The sequence below is a fragment of the Leuciscus leuciscus genome (assembly GCF_965113295.1).
Source record: "Leuciscus leuciscus genome assembly, chromosome: 7".
NCBI classification, from domain to species: Eukaryota; Metazoa; Chordata; class Actinopteri; order Cypriniformes; family Leuciscidae; genus Leuciscus; species Leuciscus leuciscus.
This window is the reverse complement of record NC_138731.1, coordinates 17,321,895-17,344,122: the sequence shown is the minus strand read 5'-3', so window position 1 is coordinate 17,344,122 and position 22,228 is coordinate 17,321,895. Positions and strand designations below refer to the sequence as shown.

At 36.7% G+C, this 22,228-nt stretch overlaps 2 protein-coding genes across 2 annotated transcripts; both read left to right on the top strand.

Moving 5' to 3' along the window:
• Nucleotides 1–789: 789 nt before the first annotated feature.
• On the top strand, nt 790–7,777 carry LOC309503170 (uncharacterized protein). The gene is made up of 6 exons (XM_082175894.1): nt 790–1,098; nt 4,959–5,033; nt 6,054–6,137; nt 6,499–6,807; nt 6,961–7,061; nt 7,713–7,777. The coding sequence occupies exons 3-6, from the start codon at nt 6,068–6,070 to the stop codon at nt 7,746–7,748; spliced, it is 516 nt and encodes a 171-aa protein (XP_082032020.1). The 5' UTR covers nt 790–1,098; nt 4,959–5,033; nt 6,054–6,067; the 3' UTR covers nt 7,749–7,777.
• Nucleotides 7,778–16,907: 9,130 nt separating this feature from the next.
• On the top strand, nt 16,908–20,914 carry LOC309503165 (uncharacterized protein). Its single transcript, XM_082175889.1, has 6 exons — nt 16,908–17,083; nt 17,442–17,750; nt 17,909–18,026; nt 18,744–18,786; nt 18,891–18,935; nt 19,174–20,914. Exons 1-6 carry the CDS (start codon nt 17,014–17,016, stop codon nt 19,198–19,200), a joined length of 612 nt encoding a protein of 203 aa, XP_082032015.1. The 5' UTR covers nt 16,908–17,013; the 3' UTR covers nt 19,201–20,914.
• The last annotated feature ends 1,314 nt before the right edge of the window (nt 20,915–22,228 follow it).

Here is a 22,228-nt window from a genome sequence, read left to right as displayed (position 1 = left end):
AGATAGTCTCTGTAAAAAAACCAAGTGAAAACTTTCCTGTCTGTCAATGTGAGGCAGTTTCCCTCCCATCAAAGAGAATCCTGTCAGAATCTTATGAAAGCCAGATGTCCTACACAGCTGATCAGTTTCATACAGTACATGTCATGAAGGCTGTTTTTCTGTTTCTGCACACTTACTAAAGATGCTTCAGACCTTTAATCATTAATCTGTTACACTGTGGACACATCTGATATGTATTTGATTTGAGCATCCTTTAAAATAATTTGCTTTGGCTGTAAGCATTCATTTAGAAACAAATTCACAAAATTATTAAGGCATATAACCAATCAATCGACCAAATGTCCTTTACAAATACTGTTTTCCTCAACATCAACTTTTTGACCACATCATTATAGCATATTGGACATGGCAACTTTTCAATGAATAAATGCAATTTGATAAGGTATAATAAAGCATATCAGGATCAAGAGCAACAAAGGTAGTGGGATATTTGTGTGTTTTTCACAACCCACATTACTTTTGTGCTTTACAGAAAAATATTGCTTTAATAACGTCTTAAATTCCATTAGGTCCTATAGGTGCAGGTGAAGGAAGATGGAGCGGGGAGAGGGTAGATCCATATAACTTTAATAACACAGTAGTGAAGGGGGGGTGGAGGAAACAGAAAAAGGTCAATTGTAGAAGATGCAGGAGGAAGAGTCCATGGAGGAATGTGAGTAAGAGTCCACGGAGGAGCCACAGAGCAACCAAGATAAGGACACAGAGGAAGACTCACAGCAGAAGCGTTGGAGGGAGGAGCCAGGCACCGACCCACATCCTAACCATGAGGAAAGTCCGTCGCAGGGAGAAGCCAGGGTGGAGCCTCGGCAGTGAGTCCGTGTGGAATCAAGGGGACTGTGGAGCTGTGAGAGCTGGAGACCTGGGCTGAGTCGAGGGGCCGAAGACACAGGGTGACACTGCAGGTCTGGAGAGCTAAGGCTGAGCTGGTAGCTCGTGGGACAGAGGAGCTGAAGGGAGCCGGAAGAGGGGGAACTGAAGAGGTTGGCGGAGCCACCATAGGCGGAGCAGAGGAGCTGATGGGAGCCAGCAGAGATGAAGGTGAGGAACTGGAAGGAGTTGGAGGAAGAGGGAGGCTAGGCAGGACCAACAGCAATGAATGAGACAGGGAGCTGGACGGGACCAGCGGCGACAAAGGAGACGGGGCTGGACGGGACCAGCGCGATTGGAGATTGGAGCGCTGAACTGGCATAGTCAATGTCGTCATCTATTCCTTTATGGAATCAAACACTCCTCCATGGCTGGAGTACGGGTGAGGAGGATGAGGCAAACGGCTGGCAGATTCAGTTATCTTCTCTTGGTCCAGTATTCTGTTATGTGTGGGCAAGGGAAGAGCAGGGAGAGGTAGATCTTTAACTTTAACAAAAACAAAGATGGCAATCTAACATGAAAACTGGAAACGCAAACTAAGAGTCCATGAATTCAAGCATAAACCTGACAGGTCCTTAGCGGTTCAATATAAAGCTAAAAAAGAATGACATTTCTGTAAACCCCCAGTGTGCAAGTTAAAGACGACTGTGGCAAGAAATAAAAAAAATATATAATATAAAATAACATAGTAGTGGAGAAAAATGCCTGGCCTAAAAGTTGTTCAGTGATTTAAGGTGAATGGTCCTTCCTTGCTGACTTTATATTGAAACTAATCAACAACAGAACGCTTGCTTGATTATCTCGTATCTTCATGCTGTAGCAAATGAGCTCATAAGGAAAATATTAATAATTGTTCATAACTTGTTATGAATAATTATGAATATTTGGATCAGTTAATCGGATTAACTTGATGTAGCTTCATTAACATTACAACCAATTAATCAGTTCATCCTGTGAACCCTCAATATTGGTTATTAATTGATTAATAAAAATGTTAATTTCCAGGGTTGGGAAATAACTTTCTTACTGTACAGTACTACAAAGAACATTTAGTCAAAATCTCGAAATCATTAAATAGACCTTGTTTGCAGGGCAGAAAATCAGAACCAAATACCAATCAACTAAAATCAACTAAATCACAAACATAACTCATCTAAACATATACACATTCGCACAATCACACAATCACACATGGGTAAAATTTAAAGTGACAGGATGAAACCGTAAACAGGGAATGAAGCTATAACTATGAAAAGAACCATCAGCTTATTATTTTCAGAGCACCTCATTAAATGTATACTTGCATGGCCTTTGCAGTGAAATAATTTTGTGAAGTTCCTGAAGGATTTTGATGGTTCCATGAGTTTCAAACGATTTCTTCTGCATTGAAGGAAGAAATGGTGATGAACTTGAATGGTTTGTTTGACTCTGTTCTGGTTCAAGGTTTTCTCTCTCTCCATGAGCACATGGCTGGAGTGCTGGTCGGTAGAGGCCACACAGAGCAACCAGGAAAAGGGAGGAAGTAGGAAGAGTGGATGGTAAAGTTGTAGTTTTCTGAGTTGGAATGAAGAAATTACAGTCTGACTCTGTTGGGAGAGTGAAGGCATAGCAGGTCATGATGGGCCCCGGTGGGGGTCCACACAGACATCAACCCGAAGAAGCAGCAGTAGAAGCTAGAAGAAGAAGAGAGGGGGTCACTGTGAATTTGTCTCTAATAAAGCCTGAGAAAAGTCCCACCTCTCCGGGTTTGCTTGACCAATTAGAAGGGTGGAATTTCCAAGCGGGAAAATTCCTCTGTTGGCGATTTATGGATCTTTGTTTCAAACGTGCTCATTTGCATGTGCAGCTGCATTGGTTGCTGAAGAAAAAACTATGAAAGATTCTTGTAATACTAATATGTTGCACAGCTATCGACATATCATATTCACAATCATTTCTGACCAATCATGGTATAGGTGAGGTTACATTGACCGTTGGTTCGATCATAAAATACACAGTATATAAAAAAAAAAATTATAGAATTAAAACACACTACACAAGACAGTAAATCATTCACACAATGTTCTGCGATGCATGTTCATTTATAGGTCAGTTAGTCTATAAATGAATGCAGGAAAGTCTGTTTTAAGGTCTGTTTCTGTCTTCCCTATATGGTAACATTTTTAACAGCAATAAAACCATCTTATCTGATGGTATGGATCTTGCCCTAGTTGGGGGGATGGGACCATAGATCCCAGAGTGAGTTTTAAATAGTATTTGTTAAATATAACAAACAATTGTGTCTGATTTGTCTCAGTTGTTACAATGCAGACACTCATGTTTATTGTAGTACAAAAAGTTATTGTGTGCAAAAGTCAGCAGAGATTGAGAATGTGAAATGGTGATGGTCTCACAGAGATGCAACACCTCCCCCTTTGTGGTTGATGTGGGAAGTGGTATTTATTAGTGGTTAATTATGAGCCTCAGTAATACCAGGAGCTCAGGTGTAAAGTTGTGTAAAACGGGATGCCGTTACACATTATTCATGAAGAAATTAGTTATCCATACTGATTTTTCAGTTGATGAAAATGTCCTTGATATGTGGTCTCTCATTGTGTTATGCTGGTCTGTTGGATAGTTGTGGATAACATCTGAATAAAGACATTATTCATTTCCCTTCAACTCATGAGTCAGTGTAACCTTAAAAAAAATGGTGTTAGTCAAAATATGTAAATAAGTATGCTTCCTGCTTTACTGTTATAGAGAAACATGACTGCTGTACTACTGAAATCAAGTTAATGCTATACATTTACATACTGCAAGATTTTAGCCACAAGACTCTACTTCTTCTTCTTTTTAAAAAAAATTAAGGTAAAATGGGCTACATGGCTACATATTCATTTATATTTATCTATAAAACAACAGGAGTTTATCTAACCTTATTCAATTATCAGAATGTATTTATAGACATACAATTCATTTTCTGTATTGGTTGAATATTTGGATTTCCCAATGTTGAAAAAATTGTTCTTGTTCATTTTGAATAATGTTACTTCATAAACTGACAGCAAACCAAACAATAAAGATGTAGTGATGGAACTAGTGTCACATCAGTAACATGCTCACAATTAAGTTGAAAGATTTTGATTAAACAAACTAAAGCTTAGTAACATTACTTACACTTAAACAAATACAACAGTTAGTTGACCAGATTTTTTAAATTATACAAAAAGAAAGTGTTCTCTAGTGGAACTGTGAATAGGCTAACTGTGTACTTCATATCTGAGAATGTGTGAAGTGTATGTGCACATAAAATATTCACATAATAAAGGTTTTTCATTTGCTTAAAACACATCGCTCTCTGGCAATTAGTCAGACAAGTGGCCATTGCATAAACTTAGTCTTAACTTTAACTTCTGTTAAGACTGTGTCTTAAGAACTAGTCTGATAAACTAGTTTATCAAGGAGTTATCAGTAATTTTTCAGATTCAAATTAGACCAACCTATGGTTTTATGTAACTGACTTAAAAAAAAGTTATGACCAGTCTTGATTAGGTTGTAAATTTGGTTGACAAGCAAGACATGTTAGATGTATATTGAGCAAAGCTTTAATAAAATCTGCAGAGCCTTTTGCGTAAATAGCAGAGCAATACTCAGTTTCAAGAGTAATATAGAGCAGAGCCAGAGAAAAATATAACATAGTAACGAAGAATTTTTTTTCCGAAAGTCGAACATGAACAAGCGTGAGCTGTTTAATAAGACAAGTAAACATGGTAGACAGTGACAGGATGTGACGGTTCTGCTGTGGAAAATGATCTCTGTGGTTTCACTGGTCAATGAAGACAAGAGCACAAAACTAATCCGATTAGATTTGTTGCCATCCATTTTATAAGTATACTGTATGTGAGCATTGCATTTAGGTGACCTGTGTTTGAAATTACATGTTTAACAATTATTCTAATTCTAAAAACTATTCTTAATAATTAAGTATTTTTCTCATCAGCTGTCTTAGTCATTGCCATCTGTCTTCACCTCTTCCTTTACTAGTTCAGTCTCTACAGCACGTCTACAAGCCTTCAAGATACTGAGCGGACAGTAAGACAGTTTACTCCTTTACAGCCCTTAAAGGGGTCATATAATGGTACATGCACTTTTACAAGTTGATTGCACTGAAATGTCTGTTGGCAGTGCCTGTACACAACCATCCTATCATGATAAAAATCCATCCAGTGGTTTTGTTTTAATCTCCTTATATGTTTGACCATCTCTGAAATCAAGCCGTTCGATATTGTGACGTCATAAGATCGTACGCCCCTCCCGCTATTGTGATTGACAGCCGTGTTTCAACACAAGACCGCCCTGAGCAAGCTGTGACAGCCGTTGTCATAGTAGTCCGCCATTGTTGATATGCTGGAGTAGAATGGCGTCTAAGCGATTGTGGTGTTCTGTTCTTAGATGTAATAAGGAACACAGCAGTCATTTGGATGTTCCTAAATCCGAGCAGTTGAAGAAGCAGTGGCTGAGTTTTGTTTTTGAAGCGATATGCCCAAAGGATTGACGCGGGGATTCCCTCACGGGGATTCCCCACGATCGTCTGTGCTTTCATGTTTGCGCAATCATTTCACACCAGACAGCTTCACAAACGAGAAAAAACGGATCGGTACCAACGTGTTCCTGCTGAACCTCCAGAAGATGTGAGTGTAATGTTTTATTAACCTTTATATTAGTATTTATATTAATCTTTGCGAAATTTGCAAACCTTGCTGCAGGCTTCACGATGAATGCGTCTAAGGTTTACACTCAGGGTACATTACGGCATGTTTTCTATGTACGACGTTCTCAATATAATTCATAATCCCACGTTTATAACGAATAACACGTGGTTATTGTGTTAGATACGGTCAGAGAATGTCTAATACGGTGTACCCACAGAACAGAGGGGCGGGGTGAGCAAAGCTCATTATCATTTAAAGACACATGCACTGAAACGGCGTGCTGAAAACAGAGCTGTTTTTGACCAGGTAAAATTAGTGTTTTCTTACAATACTAATGAGAATTTTTAATTAAAGTATATTACAAACTTTTAATTTAGACCCTAAAGAATCATATTAGCTTGTACAAAAATGGCATTATATGACCCCTTTAAACTGAGTGTCCTGTTATGGCAAATTTTCAAACCAGGATTCTTCATCTGGATCTCTGTGTCATCATTATTCTCCTGACTTACACAGGTACTGATTTAAGATCAAGATTTATTACCTCCTCACTTGTTTTCTGGTGTCTCAAAACCGATAAATATGATGTAGCCTTTACATGTTTGTATAAAGCCTAACATAGTTTGATGACTAAATAATAATATTATTTAATATTTTTACAATTTAGTGGAGTTGTTGAAAAAAGTTGTATCCTAATGTGTGTTTTTTTAATCAGGGTTTAAAGATTAAGCACCATATGAACAGTGTTGTGTGTCTCATGAGTTTTTCTACTGCATGATGACAGTGAAATTCTTTTCACAATTTTACCATCCAGGGATGCGTTTTTCAGATACATTGTAAGCCTTAATAGTTGTTTAATTTTCTGTCTTTTCATCAGATTATTCCAAATCAAATCAAGAGCTAAGCATTCTACAGCACATCAACAAAACAGTGTTTGTGGGGGAAACAGTGACACTTTACTGCAACAAAACCCCATTTGATGAAGATTTCACATGGAGAATGAACAGCTCTGTTATTTTTAGTTATCACTCGACCAATAACAGAACTATGAGAAACTTCAGCTCAAACAGGATTCACATCAACCCAGCCGTTTCAAAAGAATTAAAAATACATCAAATCCAAGCGTCTGATGCAGGAAACTACACCTGTTATCCAGCAGCAATAAGATGGACATTAACAATAACAGGTTACTCCATGATTTTATTTAAATGATTTGTTTTCTAAAAAAACAAAAACAAATAAAGGGCATTTATTATAGAAGGAATATAAGTTTTTAACCAGTGACTATCTAAGTGCTGGTTCACTGATATCATGTGTGTTTGACTCTTTTGTGTGTCAGAAAACAGACCAGCGTCTCTCAAACAAATGCCGCTCTACATCACCATCACCATCATCATCATCATCTCATGTTCTGGAGTTCATCAGCGTCTGCATTCACAGGTGAGAGACATTGAGTTTTTAATCAACATTTCTTCCTTCAGCAACAGTGACATGTAGTTCCAGCTTCTCAACAGCTTTACCCATGCTATAGAATAATGAACTGCTTCCTTCTTTAATGTTTTCTGACTTTTTACATGATTTGCTACTTTTCAAATGTTTATTTGTAGGCAGTGTCTATTTAAAATGAGTAGAAATAGCCAGCTTTATCGGCAAAAGTTATTTTCATTAACTCAGCCAACAGCTGGTTACATATTTTACCTTTACAAGCTGTTCACTTGTACATTTTGTTTGAATATAGAATCTATAAGTATTTGCACTTCTTCTTAAATACCACCTGATATATGTTTATTGATGTGGGGCCTATTCTTTTAGATATTGATTATATTATTTAACTCTTGTCCAGGACCCAAACATTCAGTTTTAAAATAATAAACTTTATAACAAAAATTTTAATTTCAAAAGTGTTATGAAATATTTTGTGTATATTTAGTATTTATAAAATGCTAGCTAAATTAGCCTTAGCAAAACATTATCCATTTTTCAAATGTAAATTCCATCACATAAAATTTTTAATGGGCAAATGAAGTAAACTTGTGGGAAAAGTGTGTTTTAAGATTCATTCTGTTGTTCTCCAAATGTTCATTGTAACAGGAAATTGAGGCAGAAGATCAGCTCTGGACCACATGAGGAGGATGTAAGTATTTACCACATTATTAGGCTCCTATATCTTTCCTGGTTTGAGAAGTTAAAGTTCTTGTGATATGTTTTCTTTCTATTTGTGCATGATCTGCCCAGGTGAAGATGATCTCTCACATTGACAGACACACAATCACAGTCTGTGTAAGTCAGTTCAACTTGACCTACTACACACCTCAATCCTGTCTGTTCATTGGTTCATCTATTTATGGCCCCCAACTGCTGCAAAACATAAATTGTAAAACACAAGTTGTAAAATCCCTTATTTACATGTAGTTAATAGTGTAATTTTTTATTATCAATTATATGATCATTTCTGAATTGCACAGCAGAGCTGAAATGTTGTTCGTGTTTGACTTGTTTTTCTCTTTGTTTTCATCAGGTCTACAGTCTTCATACAGTTTCATGAACATGATCTTTCCTTCTCAAGACACCAGTTTATGTGTCTGCCACTCATCAGATGAGCATCTCAATACAGGAAGATGTTTGTCAGTCATTTTCATGTGTTTGAACAAGACTGTCCCAAGAATCAGTACAGTCTCAAAGGATCTGTATGTGCATGTGTTTTTGTCCCTAAAATGCTATTTGCTTATTTGCTTAAAATATTAAGCATATAAATGTCCTTTTCATTTTCAGAGGAACATGAATTTTAAACTTTGATATGTTTGACTATACTATAATTTACCATTATAATCAGGATGTTGCCAGATGAAAAGAACACAGATCTGACAGGGTAAACAGGGTGATTGATTGATGGTTTGTTGCAAAGATTTTTTTTTTTTTTTTATATGGGAATAGAAATAATTTTGTTCTATTAAATCTGACTATTTGCTGATGTGACTGACAGTGCATCGGGAGTTCTTACTACAGGAGAATGTACTCAGTTACCAATGTAACCCAGTTCCCTGAGATAACAGGAACGTGTACTGTGTCGCTAGACGCATTGGGAAAACTCCCTTTTCTCCGATTTACTGATGCTTATAGAATCACACAGTGTAACTGCACAAACCAATGGCTGAGCAGCGTAGCTGCCCGAACTTTTGTCGTGAAAGCCCGCTAGAGGCCGCCAATATGGGCAGGGCTACCCCTCTGGATAATGCATTCTGCCATAAGAACTCAGGTCAAGTCGACTATAGCAATGAACACCGAGTAATGCAGCATGACAGCACGGCAAGATACTCAGTACTCGTTCCCGTTATCTCAGGGAACCGAGGTTACGCAAGTAACCGAGAACGTTCCCTATCGACATATAGTTCACTCGTACTGCGTTGTTAGACGCATTGGGAACCCAGGCCAATCGCGGCGTGCTTATAACTGCGGAACGACAATCGTTCTAAGGCCTTGGCCCAGGACGCTTGAATAAGGGCCCAAAGGGCACCAAGGTTAGGTAGGGTGAGGTAACCGCCCGGTACTAAGAGACTCAGACCGTATGTCGGAGCCACAAGGAAGGGTTCTAGTTCATGTAGAGGTCAAATATGACCAAAACTCACATCTCAGTTTTCTTTGATTTCTTCATCTAGATTTGGCAGGTGTGGTTTCTTAATTGGTTAATTGTCACAACTGCTTATACCATAAGATTGATATGGTCCTAAACGTTTGTGATGTACCTATATGTAGATGATGTGTGCATGAACCAAAAAAAAGTTTATTTCTAATGCCTATTCTAATGACTATGCCTCTACGTATCCATGTCATGCCATCTTGAGTCACTGAAATTTCACGTGGTCTATCCTGCTATTTCCCACCAGGAAAGTCTTATTCAGCATCAATTTTTAAAAATGTTAATTGGACTTTGTTTGTAATTAGACTTAAGTCACAGTCTCTGTAAAATGACAAGTGAAAACGTTCCTGACTGTCAATGTAAGACAGTTTCCCTCCCATCAAAGAGAATCCTGTCAGAAGCGAAAGCCAGATGTCCTACACAGCTGATCAGTCTTATACAGTACATGTCATGAAGGCTGTTTTTCTGTTTCTGCACACTTACTAAAGATGCTTCAGACCTTTAATCATTAATCTGTTACTCTGTGCATACATTTTGAAACAAATTTACTAAATAATTAAAGCACATAACCGGAACCAATCAACATGTCCTTTACAAATACTGTTCTCCTCAACATTAACTTTTTGACCACATCATTGTAGCATCTTGGACATGGCAACTTTTCAATGAATAAATGCAATTTTGATGAGGTATAATAAAGCATATCAGGATCAAGAGCAACAAAGGTAGTGGGATATCTCGGTCACGAATCAAGCCTCTGTGTTTCCTCCCACTCGCCACCAGAGGGCTCCATCTCCCAAATATTAACATTACACATTTTCACTCCATTTCCCATAAACCCGTGCCTGGTACTGATTATCTGTACACCTGCCACTCATCACCCTGACTATTATACTGATTCCTCGTTTACTGATCCTGGACTGTTCTACTCGTTTTGACACTCTGCTTCATGCTATTGTGACCCTGCTTCGTTTGACTGGATGTATGTTTCACTGTTTGTTATCTGCCTGCCCATCAACTACCATTGTGGACTGCCTCAGATATATCCTTTTCTGGTGATTGACCCCTGCCTGATTGTATTACGTTTACTATTACCAATAAAGATACTGCAAATGGATCTCAACGACACTGCCTCATCATTACAGTTTGTGTGTTTTTCACAACACGCATTACTTTTTTGCTTTACAGAAAAATATTACTGTAATAATGTCTTAAATTCCATAAGGTCCTAGGTGCAGGTGAAGGCATATGGAGCAGAGAGAGGTAGATCCATTTAACTTTAGCAAAAAAGGCAATCCAACTTGAAAACAACACGACAGCTTTACCAAAGAAAAGATCAGATCAGAATTAAACTGAGGCCTTAAATACACAGGAGATAACGAGGAAGGGCAGGTGAACATAACTGGTAACCAAGGTGTTACAAGCTCTCCCAGTCTAGGGTTGGGAGAGGGTAACAGGATCAAATTAAATAAAAAAAAGAAACGTAAACGTGGAGGATTCCCTTCAGTCCTCTGCCCCAGAAATGTGAGCCAACCACTTGATGATGCAAAATAAAGTCACTTAATTTAAGTTAAACAAAGAAAATGGAAGCAATCAATCTTCAGGAGAAGGTCTAGCCAAAACAACAAATAAAGGGGTTACTTACTATTGGAAGGAGAAATAAATCAGCTATACAGGTAGAAGAAGAAAAATAACCATGTGCTTCCCTCCACTCCCCGACTAACCAAAAACATGGATAAATGTATTACAAAAGAAAAAGTGGCACCCACTCCCTTCAGCTTCTCATAACATAAAAAGTTCATATAAGATATATACAATACCTTTCAATACCGAAACAATGTTAGGAAGTAAAGTGAAAAATCACTACCTGATAGCAAAAGAACTACAATGCTGTTTTGACACCAGAGCACACACAAACAACAAGGTGTGCAAATTAACTGCAATACACAAGGCCAGCACACCAGTTTTACACTCAATTGCAGGAACACAGGGTGACACCCCAGGTCTGAAGGGCCAAGGCGGAGCTGGCAGCTCGTGGGACAGAGGAGCTGAAGGGAGCCGGAAGAGGAGGAACTGAAGAGGTCGGCGGAGCCACCATAGGCGGAGCAGAGGAGCTGATGGGAGCCAGCAGAGATGAAGGTGAGGAACTGGAAGGAGTTGGAGGAAGAGGGAGGCTAGCAATGAAGGAGACAGGGGACTGGACGGGACCAGTGGCGACGAAGGAGAGAGGGGATGGATGGGACCAGTGGCGACGAAGGAGAGAGGGGATGGATGGGACCAGTGGCGACAAAGGAGAAATGGTGCTGGATGGGACCATCAGTGACAAAGGAGACAGGAGGCTGGACGGGACCAGCAGTGACAAAGGAGAAATGGGATGGTTGGGACCAGTGGCGACGAAGGAGACAGGGTAGCCTACCGTTAATGCAGCGTCAGATGTTTATACTCTGTAGTGAATAATTGACTTGGGTTTGAGACTTCTTCACCGGCATAACTCTAGAGCAAAGTTGGCACTTGCTTATGTGATATCCACAAGCTCGCCTTCATGGTTTAAAATGTAAATATTTCCAATATTATGAGAAAATTTCCTTTTAAAATGATGGACAGAGATTTACATTTTGCAAGCATCATTTCCCGTGATGAAATCAAGTAGATTATTAACAATTATAAACATTATAAATTATTAATTATTAACAAGTACGCAAAACACCCCAACCCCCAAAAAATTATACAAAAAGAATGTGTTCTCTAGTGGAACTGTGCATGTATATTTCATATCTGAGGGTGTGTGTAGTGTATCGTCACATAAAATATTCAATTCAATAAAGGTTTTTCATTTGCATCTACAATTATCACACATGGCTCTTATTATTCAGACAAGTGACCATTGCAAAAACTTAGTCTCAACTTTAACTTCTGTTAAGACTGTCTTAATAACTAGCCTAATAAACTAGTTTTAATAATTTTTCAGATTCAAATTCAACCTACAGTTTTATGTAACTGACTTAAAAAAAGTTATGACCAGTCTTGATTAGGTTGTAAATTTGGTTCATAAGGGTAGATGTCCGTTAGATGTCTATTATGCTTTAATAAAATCTGCAAAGCTTTTTGAGGTAAAATCATAGTAATACTCAGTTTCAAGAGTAAAATAGAGCAGAGCCAGAGAAAAATATAACATAGAAATTAAGAATATTTTTGCTTGTGTTTAAGTAAACACAAAGTCGAACATGAACAAGCGTGAGCTGTTTAATAAGACAAGTAAACACGGTAGACAGTGACAGGATGTGACGATTCTGCTGTGGAAAATGAGCTCTGTGGTTTCACTGGTCACTGAAGACAAGAGCACAAAAGAGCACAAAACTAATCCGATTATATTGTTACAATCCATTATATATGTACACATTGTATATGTGAGCATTGCATTTAGGTGACCTGTGTTTGGATTTACATGTTTAATAATTATTATAATTCTAAAACTATTCTTAATAATTAAGTAGGCTACCCTTACGAAAAAGAAGTAGGCCTATACTTCAAGTTGATTTTATGAAGTATACTTAAGTAATGTTCAAGTATGTTTTTAAGTATACTTTATAAGTATACTAATATCAATGTGTAGCCTACTTGTAGTAAACTTGTACATGTACTATTTCAATACTGCTTGGGACTAAATTGGCCCACTTTTAGTATATAAAAAGTATACATTTAAGTGTAGGCCTACTATACGTGTAACAGTAGTAAACTTTCCTCATTTGTAATGTATCTGTACTAAAAGTGAACTTATAAGTATACAAGTAGTATTTTTTTTTTGTTTATGAAAGTACACACTGAAGTGCACTCTCAGTAAACTAGTAGTTTGGTGAAAGTATACTTGTAATTTTTCTTTAAGTGACCATAACATTATACTTATAGTTACTATTTATATATTATTTTTGCACTTGCAGTATATACTACTATGTTCAAATGTAGATATTATTTTTTATACTTGAAAAATACATTTAACTGTACTTTAACTAATTATAAAAACATTTTATTTTAGCTTTATGCATCCTTTTTTATCAACACTTGAATGTCGGTAAGTTTCATAAAGAAAGGCAACACTTTAAACAAAAAGTTGAGAAAATAACATTTTTGTCAAAGACTACGCCTTGATCTGATTCAGAACGATGATCAAAACACAGATGGAGTAGATTGAGTCCAACACCCCCACAGCTTCACAGTCGTTTTCTCTTCATGGGTTCGACATTTAATTTGGTAACATTAAGCAGATTTGAGTTACATGCTGTTTAATGTTTGATGATCACGTTATTTTACATTTGCATGAGCAATCTTCTATCACTTGGCCTGCGTCCCAATGTGCATATCCATCCTAAATAGTATGTGACATTAGTAATTGTCAATACTATTTAGGGCAGAGGGCGGATAGTATGCACATTGGGACGCAAGGTTGGTTTAGCTTTTTCTTCTCCCGTGTTTTGATCCGGAGATTCTGTACTAGAAGCTGTCATATAGCGCCCTGTAACCGTGTAACAGTGAAAACATGGATGGCTTGAAAATTCTGTCAATAGTGGGGAAAGAGTAAAGTAGAATTAAAGTAAATCCCTATGTACACTACCAGTGGACTAGCCTACACAAAAATTCAGATACGTAGAATTAGAAACATATCTGTTTTTTGATCGAGTAGCCTATTAAATATACTTTTTTTTTACATAGTTTTTCATATACAGTCTTATGAAACTTACATTGTTTGAAAATATGGATTAGAATATTGATATAAAACAGATATGTTTCTTATCAATATAATAATAAAATAATATATTCTTATCAATATTTTCAAACAATGTAAGTTTCATAAGACTGTATATGAAAAACGATGTTAAAAAAAAAGTATAGACTACTCGATCAAAAGAGTTAACACAACTGCAAGCCAAGTTTGAATACTTAAGTATATCTCGATCAAAAGATTGAGTACAAGTACAGGCCAAATGTACTTGGACTTTTCTCTCAGTAAGTGAAGTACACTTAAGTGTAATTTTAAGTATATTTCTGAGAAGTATATAAAATGTATACTGAAAGTATTTCTTATTTTTAGTTTAAAAGAAGTATACTAATAGAACACTTGAATATACTTCTTTTTCGTAAGGGTATGTCTCAGGCCCGGCTCCACGGGGGGGCCAGGGTGGGCCTGGCCCACCCAATCAGAAGCTTGGCCCACCTTGGCCCCACACCACATAATAGCCAATCACAAAATTGTTCAATCTTCAATATTAAATCGCTGCTCTCACGCCACACATTATGTTCTTATGCAGTGAAACATACATCGCGGAGCAGAGAGGACACTGACAACGCGCTGACAGACAGGACAGGCCAGGTTACTTTTAATATGAAACAAAGTCTCAACTTTCAAATTTGGTCATTTTTTAACGCAATTTAAAAAATAAATACCGTTTTGTGGCTCTTAATGTGTCTGACAGATCGTTGTAGAGTCTCAGTTAAAGCTGCTGGTGAACCGATCATCACTTCCTTCTAGTTAATTTATAGCATCAAATAAACATAAATGAACACCAGAAGGAATGTTGTTTTAACCGTGGAAAGACGTCAGTACACAACGCGTTATTCAAGTTCAAATCCTCCAACGTTAATCTACTAACTCTCCTGACTGCTTTGTCGGACGCAGATGGCGGATTATGATTGGTCAGATCGCCTATCAATCAAACTCCCTGCGAAGTTTGAATCTTCATGATGATTACCACACTCTGTAGCCTAATAAAACACAACATGCACAGATTTATTGTGGTAAAAAAAAAAAAAAAAAAAGATTCTAAATATACATAAGAATGTAAAAATAACAATGGCCAAAAAGATTAATAATAAATAATTCTTAAGAAAAACTGGATTTCAGATAAAATTAACATTTTTAGTTTGTAACAGTTTTCTAAAATGAGCAAAAAGCTGATGTTGTAGTTAGTTAGTTAGTTAGTTAGTTAGTTTCAGTTTATTGTCCCCTAAGGGAAACTTGTCTTACAGCGAGGTAAACATACAGGTAACACAACAAGTAAACACCACATACACATACGAATAAACAACACAAACTACTAATTAAAAACTGTTACTCTACTACTCATCTAGGTCAAAGAATTGTGCAAATTTAGCAACCGAATTGCACTAGGTATAAAAGAGTTCTTTGTCCTATTGGACTTAAAACAAGGGATTCTGAATCTCCGGCCTGAGGGGAGGACCTCAAAAGAACAATGAAGGGGGTGATTTACACAGTCCAATATGGCATCTGCTTTCCTCATAACCTGCCTCTCATAAATATTTGTCAAGGAAACCTGTGGACAGCCTATTATCTTCCCAGCCACCTTCACAATGTGGCTGAGGTTATTTTTCCCCCTCAGGCTGATGCCCCCATACCAGGCAATAAAAGCAAAAGTAAGGACAGATTCAATAAAAGATTTATAAAATAAAGACAGAATAACCGTATCAACATTAAAAGAGTTAAGCTTCCTTAGAAAGTACAATCGTTGTTGTCCCTTTTTGCAGATCATCTCTGTATTTATGTCAAATTTGAGTTTACTGTCTATCACAGTACCCAGATATTTATACTGCTCTACCACCTCTATGCTGATTCCTTTTATATAGGTGGGTGGAGGAGAACCAGGTTGTTTTCTTCTAAAATCTATGAGCATATCCTTGGTTTTAGAGGTGTTAAGCTGAAGAAAAGACCTGTCGCACCAACTGACAAACTCGTCGACCACCGGCCCATGCTGAGATTCATGTTTCTGCAGTAAACTGACAATAACTGTATCATCAGCATATTTCAGGATGTGTCTATTACTATACTGACTCCTACAATCGTTAGTGTAGAGGATGTATAGTAGAGGTGAAAGTACACAACCCTGCGGGGAGCCAGTGGAAGAGACACGCCTTTCAGAGAGACAACCATTCACCTTAACTCGCTGTGTTCTGTTTGTTAAAAAATCCATAATCCAGCTCACAAGATTACTCTCAATATTAAATTCTGATAATAATTTACTAACTAAAACATGTGGCTGGATAGTATTAAAAGCAGAAGAAAAATCCAAAAAACAAGAGCCTGGCGTGTGCACCAGGACCCTCAAAATGTCTATAAAGGAGATCTAAAAGTGTAATCTGGGCATCCTCTACCCCCCTGCTAGTCCTGTATGCAAATTGCCTGGGGTCCAGGGCCCCACCCACCCTGGACAGCAGAAGCCGCTTTACAATCCTTTCAAATGACTTTATGACCAATGAGGTCAATGCCACTGGTCTGAAGTCATTTAATGTGCTTGCAGAGTAGCCCTTTGCCACTGGAACTATGATAGACTCCTTCCAAGCCATTGGGACCCTTCCCTGTTCCCTGTTGTAAATGGTATAGTGATGTAAATAGTTATTTTAAAAGACCTGTCCCTTTTTATCAAATCTAAAGTTACTTAATTGATACAGGATCTGTTAAGGGGTAAAAAATAATAATAATATTACAAATGCAAAAAGAGAGAATGTAAAAATAAACCTGTTAAACATTTTTTTTTTTTTAAACACCCGGCCCACCTGGAACATCACTTGGCCCACCTTTCATCTCATATCTGGAGCCGGGCCTGGTATGTCTTAGTCATTGCCCTCTATCTTCACTTCCTCCCTTACTAGTTCAGTCGCTACAGCACGTCTACAAGCCTTTAAGATACTGAGCGGACAGTGTGATAGTTTATACTCCTTTACAGCCCTTAAACTGAGTGTTCTGTTATGGCAAATTTTCAAACCAGGATTCTTCATCTGGATCTCTGTGTCATCATTATTCTCCTGACCTATACAGGTACTGATTTAAGATCAAGATTTCTTTCCTCTTCTTACTTACGTCTCAAAACCAATAAATAGGATGGAGCCTTTCCATGTTGGTATAAAACTCAACATAGTTTGATGACTAAATAATATTATTATTTATTGTTGAAAAAAGTTGTATCCCAATGTGTGTGTGTTTTTTTTTAATCAGGGTTTAAAGATTAAGCACCATATGAACAGTGTTGTGTGTCTCATGAGTTTTTGCTAATTTTTAAAGTTTTTCTACTGCATGATGACAGTGAAATTCTTTTCACAATTTTACCAGCCAGGGATGCGTTTTTCAGATGCATTGTAAGCCTTAGTAGTTGTTTAATTTTCTGTCTTTTCATCAGATTATTCCAAATCAAATCAAGAGCTAAGACTTCTACAGCACATCAACAAAACAGTGTTTGTGGGGGAAACAGTGACACTTTACTGCAACAAAACCCCATTTGATGAAGATTTCTCATGGGGTATGAACAGCTCTGTTATTTTTAGTTATGACTCGACCAATAACAGAACTATGAGAAACTTCAGCTCAAACAGGATTCACATCAACCCAGCCGTTTCAAAAGAATTAAAAATACATCAAATACAAGCGTCTGATGCAGGAAACTACACCTGTGATCCAGCAGCAATAAGATGGACATTAACAATAACAGGTTACTCCATGATTTCATTTATTTGATTTGTTTTCTAAAAATTTAAAACAAATAAAGGGCATTTATTATAGAGGAAATATAAGTATATGTGTTTAACTAGTGACTATCTAAGTGCTGCTTTACCGATATCATGTGTGTTTGACTCTTTTGTGTGTCAGAAAACAGACCAGCGTCTCTCAAACAAATGGCGCTCTACATCATCATCATCATCATCATCTCATGTTCTGGAGTTATTATGGTCTTTCTGATAATCAGCATCAGCGTCTGCATTCACAGGTGAGAGACATTGAGTTTTTAATCAACATTTCTTCCTTCAGCAACAGTGACATGTTCCAGCTTCTCAACAGCTTTACCCATGCTATAGAATAATTAATATTTTACATGACTTTTTACATGATTTGCTACTTTTCAAATGTTTATTTGTAGGCAGTGTCTATTTAAAATGAGTAGAAATAGCCAGCTTTATCGGCAAAAGTTATTTTCATTAACTCCTCCAACAGCTGGTTACATATTTTACCTTTACAAGCTGTTCACTTGTATTTACATTTTGTTTGAATATAGAATCTATCAGTATTTGCACTTCTTCTTAACAAGATCTCAGTGCAAACACTCATTGTTAATAGTATCTACCATTTTTACCCTTTGTAAATGCATAAATACCACCTGATATATGTTTATTGATGTGGGGCCTATTCTTTTAGATATTGATTATATTATTTATCTCTTGTGCGGGACCCAAACATTAAATTTTAAAATAATAAACTTTATAACAAAAATATTATTATTTATAACAAATAATAGTTATTTTGTGAAATAATTTGTGTATATTTAGGATTTATAAAATGCTAGCTAAATTAGCCTTAGCAAAACATTATCCATTTTTGAAATGTAAATTCCATTACATTAACTTGTTAATGGGCAAATGAAGTAAACTTGTGGGAAAAGTGTGTTTTAAGAGACATTCTGCTGTTCTCCAAATGTTCATTGTAACAGGAAATTGAGGCAGAAGATCAGCTCTGGATCACATGAGGAGGATGTAAGTATTTACCACATCACAGGTTATTATTACGCTCCTGTATCTTTCCTGGTTTGAGAAGTTAAAGTTAAAGTTTTCTTTCTATTTGTGCATGATCTGCCCAGGTGAAGATGATCTCTCACGTTAACAGAGACACAATAACAGCCTGTGTAAGTCAGTTCAACTTGACCTCCTACACACCTCAATCCTGTCTGTTCACTGGTTCATCTATTTATGGCCCCCAAATTGCTGCAAAACATAAATTGTAAAACACAAGTTGTAAAATCCCTTATTTACATGTAGTTAATAGTGTAATTTTTAATATCAGTTAAATGGCAATTTCTGAATTGCACAGCAGAGCTGAAATGTTGTTTGTGTTTGACTTGTTTTTCTCTTTGTTTTCATCAGGTCTACAGTCTTCATACAGTTTCATGAACATGATCTTTCCTTCTCAAGACACCAGTTTATGTGTCTGCCACTCATCAGATGAGCATCTCAATACAGGAAGATGTTTGTCAGTCATTTTCATGTGTTAGAACAGGACTGTCCCAAGAATCAGTACAGTCTCAAAGGATCTGTATGTGCATGTGTTTTTGTCCCTTAAATGCTATTTGCTTATTTGCTTAAAAATATTAAGCATATAAATGTCCTTTTCATTTTCAGAGGAACATGAATTTTAAACTTTGATATGTCTGACTATACTATAATTTACCATTATAATCAGGATGTTGCCAGGTGAAAAGAACACAGATCTGACAGGGTAAACAGGGTGATAGACTGATGGTTTGTTGCAAAGAAAGTTTTTAACAAATGTGAACACAGAAATAATTTTGTTCAATTAAATTTGACTTATTGCTGATGTGACTGACAATGTAACCTCGGTTCCCTGAGATAACAGGAACGTGTACTGTGTCGCTAGATGCATTGGGAAAACTCCTTTTTCTACGATTTACTGAAGCTTATAGAATCACACAGTAATAGATGGTGTATGAAAGAAAAAAAAGTTGTTTATATCTAATGAATAATCCATGTCATGCCATCTTGAGTCACTGAAATTTCACGTGGTCTGTCCTGCTATTTCCCACCGGGAAAGTCTTATTCAGCATCAATTTATAACATTTTTAAAGGGACATTTTTACAGGATTCTCTTTGATGGGAGGGAAACTGCCTCACATTGACAGTCAGGAAAGTTTTCACTTGTCATTTTACAGAGACTGTGACTTAAGTCTAATTACAAGTCACTGTTTTAATTATTCTTTTTTCTTTTTATTCTTTTAATTTATTCTATGTAAAGCACTTTGAATTGCCATTGTGTATGAAATGTGCTATGCAAATAAACTTGCCTTGCCTTGCCTTGCCTTACAAACAAAGCCTATTTAAAGGGATAGTTCACTTTGAAATTAATTTTTGGTATGTTTTAGCTTACCTCAAGGGCATCCAAGATGTAGGTGTCTTTTTTTCCGCAGTAGTTTCAATTTTGATATTTTTAGGTCAAACCGTTCTTGTCTTTCAGTCATATAATGCAGGTCTATGGTCACTGTCTCAAAGAGCAAGCACAGAGTCCAAATTAAAACAATTCCCCGTCGTCCAAATTAAACAATTCCCCATCGTAAGTACACATTGATGGCCTAAGACACGAAATGAGCGGTTTGTGTGAGAAAACAATAGAAGTCGCCTTGGCTACTGCAGTTCATTGGAACGAAACCGTAGCCAATGCGACTTCTATTGTATATATCTATACCCGCCCGCGCTCTCAGATCACTTGGACGTGGCTGTGTATAAGAGGTAAAAACGATATAAATACTGTTCGTTTTCTCACACAAACCGCTGTATAAGTTGTATAACCACTCCCTTTGTGGTTGATGTGGGAAGTGGTATTTATTAGTGGTTCATTATAATTATGCTTAGCTTTTAGCCTCAGTATAATACCAGGAGCTCAGGTGTAAAGTTGTCATCCGTTACACATTATTCATGAGGAAATTAGTTATCCATACTGATTTTTCAGTTGATGAAAATGTCCTTTATACTTGGTATTTCATTGTGTTATGCTGGTCTGTTGGATAGTTGTGGATAACATCTGAATTAAGACATTATTCATTTCATTTCCCTTCACCAAATGAGTCAGTGTAACCTTCAAAAAATGGTGTTAGTCAAAATATGTAAATAAGTATATAAATTCCACTGGTCATTATGGCTTTAAATAACCCATCTGACTGTACTAATGTGCACAACATGCTACATACACAGCTACTTGCTAAAGAAATATATGGCAATGTGAACCATCGATTGCATCAATTATTTTAGTATCTTATTGATTGGATTAAAGTTTGAAGAGCCTCAGACTGTGAACTGTTTTTGTTTATTGCTATGCATGTGAAGTGATCTTGGTCATGATAAACATTTTAAGCATCAGCTTTGTGTGTGGTTAGTTATTCCGACCACAAAACATGCTTCCTGCTTTACTGTTATAGAGAAACATGACTGCTGCACTTCAGAAAACAAGTTAATGTTATATATTACATACTGCAATATTTTAGCCACAAGACTCTGCTTCTTCTTCTTCTTCTTTTCTTAAATTAAGGTACAATGGGTTACATGGCTACATATTCATTTATATCTATCTATGAAAGTTTATAAGAGTTTATCTAACCTTATTTAATATTTCATCAGAATTCATTTAAAGACACATAATTAATTTTTTTGTTCTGTATTGGTTAAATATTTGGGCTTCCCAATGTTGCAAAAATTGTGCTTGTTCATTTTGAATAATGTTACTTCATAAACTGACAGCAAACCAAACAATAAAGATGTAGTGATTAAACTTATGTCACATCAGTAACATGCTCACAATTAAGTTGAAAAGTTTTGATTAAACAGACTAAATAGAGCTTAGTAACATAAAATATTCACATAATAAAGGTTTTTCATTTGCTTCTACAGTTATCATAAATGGCTCTCTGGCAACTATTCAGACAAGTGGCCATTGCAAAAACTTCGTCTCAACTTTTCTGTTAAGCCTTTTTATGTCAAGACAAGTCCGATAAACTAGTCAGTCAGATTAAGATTCAAATTAGACCAACCTACGGTTTTATGTAACTGACTTAAAAAAAGTATTGACCAGTCTTGATTAGGTTGTAAATTTGGATGACAAGGGTAAAGACATGTTAGCTGTCTGTTGAGCAAAGCTTTAATAAAATCTGCAGAGCTTTTTGCAGTAAATAGAAGAGCAATACTCAGTTTCAAGAGTAATGTAGAGCAGAGCCAGAGAAAAATATAACATATTAAAGAGGAATTTTTTTTAGTGTTTAAGTAAACACAAAGTCGAACATGAACAAGCGTGAGCTGTTTAATAAGACAAGTAAACACGGTAGACAGTGACAGGATGTGACGATTCTGCTGTGGAAAATGAGCTCTGTGGTTTCACTGGTCAATGAAGACAAGAGCACAAAACTAATACTATTAT